Source organism: Belonocnema kinseyi, chromosome 10 (genome assembly GCF_010883055.1).
Source record: "Belonocnema kinseyi isolate 2016_QV_RU_SX_M_011 chromosome 10, B_treatae_v1, whole genome shotgun sequence".
Taxonomy (NCBI): domain Eukaryota; kingdom Metazoa; phylum Arthropoda; class Insecta; order Hymenoptera; family Cynipidae; genus Belonocnema; species Belonocnema kinseyi.
In genome coordinates, this window is record NC_046666.1 from 76,877,651 (window position 1) to 76,887,042 (window position 9,392).

At 31.8% G+C, this 9,392-nt stretch overlaps 1 protein-coding gene across 1 annotated transcript; it reads right to left on the reverse strand.

Moving 5' to 3' along the window:
- Positions 1 to 7,864: 7,864 nt before the first annotated feature.
- Positions 7,865 to 8,293, reverse strand: LOC117181213. Its single transcript, XM_033373777.1, has one exon. It carries the CDS (start codon positions 8,291 to 8,293, stop codon positions 7,865 to 7,867), a length of 429 nt encoding a protein of 142 aa, XP_033229668.1.
- Between the last annotated feature and the right edge of the window lie 1,099 nt (positions 8,294 to 9,392).

Genomic DNA, 9,392 nt, shown 5'->3' on the forward strand with positions numbered 1-9,392 from the left:
AAGTTTCAGCTCGATATTTTATTTACAAAAAAAGTTCTCAGGTTCAAAAAAACATTCAGTGAACTGAAAAACTGTGGTCGGTAATATAGGTATTTAGCTGTGACACATGCCCTTAATTATATTCCTAACCTCAGTGACACATACTTTCTCAATTGCGTTTTCTAACGCATTGTGTTTTCATCGCAGTTGTGGTGTTCTATAGCTTCATCTCCGAATTGTCCTTCATTTTTTTATAAAGCAGTTTCTTGCTTCCTTCAAAGTCGTTTTGTATTTTCTTCTCTTCTTTTGTTCTAATTGTATCTTTACTCTACTTGATGAATAGTTTGAATATCCTCTTTTTGTGTCTGTAATCATTTATACGTCTGTTTCTTTTCCCATCGTCAAGACCTACGATGTGCAAAGTTCTCATGTACGCTTCTTTCTTTGCTTTTTGGGCAGCCTAAATTTCATCATTCCACCATGCAGCACCAGACATTCTTCCTACAACTGCGGTGCCACACACTTTGATCGCACATCTAACAATGATATCCCGGAACTTAGTCCATGCACTCTCTGTATCTTTGTTGTTCATAAGCGCCTTCCAGGTTGCCTCATCTATGCTTTTAATTATCTCATTTTGGAAATCTATTTGCACATCCGGTCAAGATTAACATTAAATTTTTCTACAAATCTGTTATAATTATTTTTTGATATAATGCGTAGTTTTCGTTTTATCTGTACAAAACAACATTAAAAATAAAAGTGAAAAAAATGTTGGACAAATGAAACAAGCTATAAAAGAAATGAATAGACAAAAGTAACTTATATAAAAGAGAGTTGAATTCATCCGAATTTGTCATCAATTATTTTTGAATAAGACACGTGGTTCTTGTTATGTTCGTAAAAAATAACACTCAAAATTCAAATTCACAGAATAAAAATTGGACACAAGCTACAATAACATTTTATTTAACAACATTTTTCTCCTAAATTATATTTTTCAATTTGCTTCGAACCATCTTACGCTAGAAGACATATTTTTAGTTTAAATGGTAAAAAACACTGAAAATAAACAAATTAAATTTATGGAGAATCGACACAAGTTGCAAAAATAAAATGTTTAATAACACTTTTCTTAATTATACAAATAATACAATGAAAATACTTTTGTTTTAATACCAATGCAATAGGAAACAAACATTAAACTATTCATGAGAAATAAATTTTTTAATTTATTTTGCATCATATGAATAAGCAGTCCCAGGACAAGCTACATAAATATAATATACATTTGATTTAATAAAGTTGAAGATAATGCAGAAAAGTTCGCCTTTCCCACAAAATCTACTCACACTCAAACTTATTTATGTTGTATTTTTAATATTAGATATGAATATTGAATAAAAACTTCATAAATTGAAAATTATTTACTTTCAGGCACCATAAGCTTGGCTGGGTTCTTAATCTTGTTTTACTGATACTTTTTATGAAATTACAGGGAATAACACTTCAGTGAAAAGAGTTTGAAATTACCAGTAAGAGATAAAAGTATACTTGAAAAACGAAACTTATACTTCCGCGGAAATTATATTTCCCAGATATTTTACAGTATTACGTGTGCGATAAGATTTGTTGAATGTAGGAAAAATAAATTTTCCAGTGCCATTTTCCAGACCACGAGACTCTTTTGCCTTGTCAAGTCCTTGTAAGTACTTGTGTATAATGGTAGTTTTTTTTCAAGTCAAGTTCATACAGATTTTTTTTTAAACTTTTAATTAGTTTTACTGAGCGCTATAAAAAAATAATTATTACCGTATCTATTTGGCAATAAATTGCAAAATTGGTTACATACACATATATTTTAGACTACTTAAAATATTGTGGAATTTAATTAATACTGGGTGTTAATATTTTTTATATTTTATGGGAATTTCGAAAAAAATCGGTATGATGGACATTTTGTTGTTGTTGTAATTTTGGCAAGTTTTCATTTTTTCTAGATTGTTAGCCCCATAAATTCTGCCTAGAGTGTTAAAATTTCGTCTAATTTTATTTGATTTAATTTAAAAAATCTATTTTCAAGCGGAATACTATAAGAATGTTTTTAATCATTAATATTTATTTGCAAGAAGTCAGACAAAGGTTTTAATATTATTATCCTGGGAAAATCATAAGAAAAGATTCCAGAAAAAAATAAACAGGTACCTAATTTGCTTCAGAAATCAATACTCATTTTGGACTTTGGTTTGGATGTCATTTACAATTTTTTAAACTTAGGGGTAATGCAAAATTCGTAATCTCAAATTGTTATTAATATTATTAAAATGCCACTTGCAAAAGATGTTTTTTTTTAATATCATATTTTTAAAAAGTTTAATGTTTTCTGAAATTTCTGGTACAAAAATATTTCAATTTTGCACTTCAGGTTTTATGGAATGTCGAATTTCCTTGTAAGAATTGCGTAATTTATTTCGTAAATATCTCTTAATGTGACAAAATTATATTCCGGTGTTTGAATTCCTTACTGATCCGTTTTATAGTTCTAACAGTTTGCAAAGACCCTTATTTTGACGACAGCAAGAAAAGCAGAAAAAAGGAGTCATGGAGGTGAATATCCACGTCTGGGGTCACCAGGACTCTGAGTGATTGGAGGGATTATTGATCTTCGACCTTATTTCGCCACGCATTCGATCTTCCCATGGGTATCTTTTCCACTGGACCTTTTTCCCCATACGCATGTCTTTTTTCGTTTCAGATTCGATCGATAAAGAAAAAAATGAAAGAGAAAAACGAGCTGACTAAGTGGAACGGACTGCTTGACAATCACAGATAAAATAAACTTGATAGGCGGACTCAAAACGCAATCGAAAAGACAGCTTTCCCAATCAGATATAGAATTATTTACAAATACTGCCAATCAAGTCGTTTAAAAATAAATAAAATGGGTAAAATGTACAAAAATAATTGCAAATAGGAAACTCAAGTATTTATATTATTTATGAAGAACAATAATAATTCTCAGATATAGAATTTTCGGGAAATTAGTAACTTTAATGTTTATTATTTGTAACGTACGTCTCATTTTCATAAGGTTTCAAAAAGTCTCTCTTATAATTTGATGAATAGCATACTAGTTGAAAATGATAATTTAATCAAGTTTCTAACATATTTCCCAAAAGTTTTTCATGCAATTTTTTCTAACTACTTCACAGGTGGCTGCTGATGATGGAAAAACCTCTTGAGCTGGGAAAATTTAGGGGGATGTTAATTAATTTAACCACATGCACAAGTTTGAGAATATTAAAGTTAAGAACAATATTACTTTTTCTATTGAAGAAAAGCAACAACATTGCCAAAATTATGAAAATATTGATCAATAGATTTAAATTTCCATCTGAATTTTGAAAAATCCTTGTTATGAATCAGCTTTTTATTAAAAAAATAATTTCAAATAACATGTTTTAAATTTCATATGGTCAACAAAAAATTTCAGAAGAGAAATTCGAAATCCTGTTTTTGCAAATAAAAATTATTATAAAAATAATATTATTGTAACTGGCTTTTCTTTCTCAATAAATCCCTATACATAATTGTAATATCTTCAATAATATATTATACTCTACGATAAATATGATTAATATTCAATTCAATATATTTAATATTTCATTTCAAAAGTAAAGTATACTTCCTATATAAAAATAAAAAGCAGGAAAGAAATATAATATGGAGAAAATACCTCAAAGATGTGATTAAATTACATTTCCTGAAGAGCCACATCCTGGATATTGTGGAACTGGTTGGGTAATGTTCCAATGCACTTAAGTCTGTTTTTATAGAATTGGCTGTTTTCTGTATAGTAGACAAACACAAATAATGAGAATCTACACTGTACCCTCGAATAATATTCATCCATAAAACTAGACTATAAATATTTTTTTCCAATTTCGTATTTTCCCCACGCTTTATATGCATCATTCTAATACGTAAATATATTTTTAAACATTTATACTTGATAGATATGTTTATTGATATTCAACATACAAAGTTTACTTTCAATTACTTCTAAATTATTTTATGATAATAATCAAGAATGAAGAGGAAGGCATTTTTAAATTGATTTACTATCCAATCATTCAAATTCCTTAAATAATAGGAAGTAATATCTCAAATATCTTATGCATTCCGTGATACTACAGAAAAAAACTCCAGATCGTATATTTTCTTCTTTTGCGTCTTACCATACAAAGTTTATTTCACTGCCAGCATATAAACTGCTCACATAAGTGCACGGCGGCAAAGAATAATTCCAATGAATTATTCATCTGATATTAAGGACAATCTGTCAGACAAGGCCGAATAAATATTCTATTGATTGGTGCATTACTGATGTGATTATTCGATTAAAAATAAACCCGGAATTTTTGAGCGTATAATTTAATACATATCTGAAATTGGCAATGTGGCAAAATATTTCTCATTCTTATGCAAGTAGAATAATGAAATATTTATAATTAAAAGGAGACTAAATTGAAACAAAATTCTTCTTCAAACTCCTATAGGTTTTAACCTACTACAGATATTCCAACTTTTTTTTCATTCTTGTGGTTTTTTCTATCCTGTTTGACAAAATTGTAACTATTTGTTTATAAAATATAAAAAATCGATTAAAAAACACACGCATGCAGGAAAAAAATTTTCCGGGCATCAAAATCGGTTCAGGTCAGATAAAACTGATAGAGATTGCTGTAATATTGTTAAAAATTATATATGTTAATCCTAAATCTCTCGATATTAAGTGGAAACATCCGTTTTCCTCTGTAAAAATTTTTATTTAGTGATACTGAAAGTGTCTTGAGTTCGCAATAATAAAAAAATTATTCTATGCTTAAAAAGCTAAATTACTTACAGGTGTCTGAGTAAATAATTATTTTTATATGTTACTTAATAATATTTTTCTGCTGAAGTCCATTTTTCTTTACAGAGTAAGTATATTTGCTTCAATAAAGCATAGTTGGAAGTAAATACCTACTGTTTCAAATCAGCATTCTGTTCAGGGCATATTTGATTTGTTTGTGAGAAGCAGAACATTTCGAAAACTTGTTAGTGTAATGGAAAAAGGATTATGCAAAGCGACGTGAATATATTGTGCAGCAGCTGCCGACGGCTTTGGCCGTATTTGATCGTAGTCATTAAACACGTCGCTTTTGCTTGGCCACCTGACCACCTTGTTTCTACTGTGCGATTCCTTCTCCGTGAGCGCTTCTTTTTAAAAAAATTTTCGGGGCATTACTCACGACCGCTTTTGGATACTTTTAAATCAGTTGAAAAAATTTAATTCTGGGTCATATCATTTACAATTGATGGTTAAATAAAGTTCTAAACTTTTCTAAACGTTTTAGTTAGAAAAAATATAAAGTAGAGGTAAGAATCAAAGCAAAAAAATAATGAAATTAATATTAAAGTAAATAATAAAATAGCAACATCGCTTTCACATGATTTCAATTTTAATTTTAATTTTAATTTTCATCCGATTCCAGTAATCTGTAACTTTTCTTTAAATATAAGAATTTATTCCAACAGAAGTTACACTGAGAATCCCATTTAAGTCTTTCCTAGAATTTTAGTCCTCAGAATTTTGGGGATGCGGGGGGACAACGCGACCGAAAAAGAGGTGGTAAAAGCAAGCGCAACTTAAATATCAATCTTAAAGATGTTTGTAATTGAAAATACGCCAACTTCTTCCGTTTCGAATGCTTATAGTTTAAAATCATAAAATTTTCAAAAGCTTTATGGGATAGGTCTATCTTGAAGATTAGCAATTAAAGATCCTTCAATTTTGAAAGGGCATAATTTTAATTAACTTATTTTCCCATTTTTTGAATAATTATCACATTTAGGATTTCTGCCGTGATTTGAGAAAACACCATTAACTGCAAAAAGAACGAAGCCGAGAAAATCGACGAAAACTTTTCGAATCTTTATTCGCGTGTACCGCGAATTCTAATTCATTTTCTGCAGTATTGTTGTTGTTTTTAATTAAGTTGCATATAAACTTTTCATTTTTGCAAAAAATTGTTAAAGAATGCTAATTGATTATCTAAAATGCAGTTAACGTTGTTGATTGGGATGCTAAAATGCAGAAAACGCCGGAACGGGCCGTTATGGCTCTCTTCGAATCACGGACCTCAGAAATATGTCTATCGTGATTTGAGAAAACGCCGTTCACGACAAATTTTTTAATTGTAAATATTTAAAATTAAAAATGTCTTCAATTTTAAATATACATATAAAAAATTATTAAATTTGGAGGATTTTAAGGATAAAAAGGTAAGTTTTCAACACTAAATCTTCCTAATTGAAGAAATTTCGAAAGTAAAATCATCAAGATTACAGAATGTTTCAGTGTTAAACTTAAAGTGTGCATAATTTTTAATCGTAAATTGTCAAAATTCACGATTCTTACGTTTTGATGAATTTAAAGATTAAAAGTCAAGTTTTTATTTCTAACTTTTTCAAATTGAAGAGCTTTCGAATTTAGATCATCACAATTATAGAATTTTTAATTGTAAATCATTTAAAAATCTTTATTTCCGAGATTTGCAATTCTAATATCTAGCGTTTTCAATGTTAAATTCTTTAATTTTCAAGATTCATAACTAAAAACTCTATAATTTTCAATATGTATAAATAATCATTCTTAGATTTGATGATTCTGCAAATCAAAAGTCGTCATGCTTCCAATCATAAATATTCCAAGTTAATTTTACAGATTTAAAATATAACATTTTTGAGTTTCAAAAGCATACCGGGTGATTCTTGTATCCTGTGATATCGGAAGATCTGCAGAAATACGCATCTAACGAAAAAAATGTCCTCAATAAAAACTTTTTAATTTCGAGGTGTAAAAGCGTCCCCGTACCAATTTATTTCACACCCCACTATCTGGGAGCGGGAGGGTGTGGGGTAGCTTTAAAATTTCAAATGGATATCATTTTTTTTATTGCAGGTTGAGCTTCTCCATTAAAAAAACGTAAGTTTTTTCCATTTGTGCCAGATAGCGCTGCAATGGCGAGAAATGGCATTGTTGAGTGTTTAAGAAATGCGTTTACAAACAAGAAATAAAAATGCGTGTTGATTGTTTTCAGGAGTGCTATTAAATTATAATCAATTTAATTTTTAAACCCCTTCCACTCATCTGAGAAGGGGGTTAAAGTGGAGTAGAAAAATTATAAAGCTGAATTTTATTTTTAAAAAAAGCAAGCTTCTCATTTTGACGTCAATTATGTAAGCAGTCAAAGAATTAACTATTTTTAGCTCTACCCAGAAGTGACGGTGTGGACAACTGTTAGTCCCCTGGTATTCTCACACTTCGATTCACTTGTTAATCCACACTTTGAAAATGTGCACACAACTGCGGAGTGTGTCTGATGTTATAGGGTGATAAACACTCTTGATTCGCCGTTACATGTTCTCCAAAGTTATTGCCACTCCTAGATGAACTAGAATTTCTAGATAACCCTACAAAAATAAATCCCGCGACGTAAGGTCTGGCGATCCGGCTCGCCAGTTTACCCTCATGTTCAAACCACATGTTCTGTCGCACTTCTAAGCTTAGGCCTTCATGCAATATTGAAAGTTCGTTTAATAAAAATTTACTTTATTTATGACCGTGTAAACTATCACCAATAAAACACAGAGCGACAAGTTGTTATCCAATTACTCCACACTAAACGCTCACGGGCCAAGGAAACTGACGCTCAACTTCCCGCAAACTGTGTGGGTTTTCCGCACTTCAATAATGCATATTATGTCGATTAATCGTACCGTGATTCGTGAAAAACGACTCGTCTGAGAACAATACTCGAAATAAAAAATTAGGGTTCTCTTACATCTGCTGAAGCGCCCATTGATAAAATGTCATTCGGTTCTGAAAATCATTGCCTTGAAGTTCGTCATGCTGTGAAAGATGAAACAGATGATATTTATTACGTTTTAATACCCTCAAAACACTGCTTTGAGATGTTCCGGAGTCACGGCTTAGGTGTCGAATACTAACGTGCGGGTCATTAGCGACTGTGGCTAATACCGCGATTTCATTATTAACTCCAGTAAAAGTTTTTGGACTATTTCTTTTTTTCGCTTGTACACTACCGTTAGTGGTGAATTTGCTGAGCACCTGGTAAAAAGAAGCGAGTGACCGTACACTGTCTGGAAAACGTTGAACATAAAGAGTGACAGCATGCTCGACATTTTTTCCATTTTCTCCATAACTGAGAATCATGTCAATTTTCTCTTGTACAGATAAATGTTCCATTGTAAAATTAATAAGGTGAAGTAAGGAGAGAATACAACGACACCCTATCAAACACAAACGAACGTCAGCAGCACTACAAAACTATCAAAATAAAAAATCCAACAAGTTCTCTATGGTATGGGACTCAGAAAAGATAAGTCTAAGGTGCGCTGTAATTTTTGGTCCAGTATCATTTGTTTTGAGGCAAGGGAGATACGTATTATGCAATGAGTATAACCTACGCGAGTCGGCTCGAATCCGTGTTCATGTGCACGGATCCAAAAGGACTCAAAATGAGTTTCACAGCGATTATACGCTATAAGAAAGTCAAAGAACTTTGTAACAAAGTGGGCGAAGTGGTATAGAAAGGTAGGAAACGTTGACGATTTGCCAGTCAGGGGTAAGACGCGTGTGACCACGAAAAAGGAGGATTAGATGATTGTCAAGCTTTTTGAGAAGCAGCCCACCTATAATTTGCGGGGAACCCAAAAAGTTTGGTCAAGAAGGCTACAGAAGATACCATGCCGTTTGAGGTCTGTCATCTATGAATACAGGAGATCCGTGCTGAAACCGCTATTAAAACAGGAGCACATTTAAAAGCGACTGGCATGGGAGAACGAAAATATCGAAACGCAATTGGGCGAACATAATGTTTACAGATAAGTCGTCGTTCTCGACATGGGTTCGTACACCAAGAACGTGATCCGTATATGGTCTACGAATCGTCCAAAGCAGCGTCATGCATCTGGGCAAGTTCCATGTGTGGGGTGGCTTTTGCAATCTGGGGTTTGGCGTAATGCAACTGGAATGATGAAAGGATACTTAAAATTGATTAGACGGCTTTGATGAAGTCTACAAAGAAATGGTTTGGACAAGGAAATAGAGAATGAATACTTCAGGAAGACAACGAACCAAAACACCGCAGCCGCCTGCGCAGCCAGTGGCAAGAGGAAAATAGAATCACTGCAATAAAACAATAGGTTTCCATTTGAAATTTTAAGGTTGCCCCCTCCCGCCCTCGGGAGTAGGGTGTAGGGTAAATTTTGTTATGAGCTCGCTTTTCCCCCCTCAAAAAAAGTTTTTATTTAAAAGTATGTAACTAGTTAATATTTTTACGGAG

Excerpts from the sequence above, each read along its gene's own strand:
- LOC117181213 (XM_033373777.1), bottom strand. The coding sequence starts at position 8,293 with ATGGAACATTTATCTGTACAAGAGAAAATTGACATGATTCTCAGTTAT.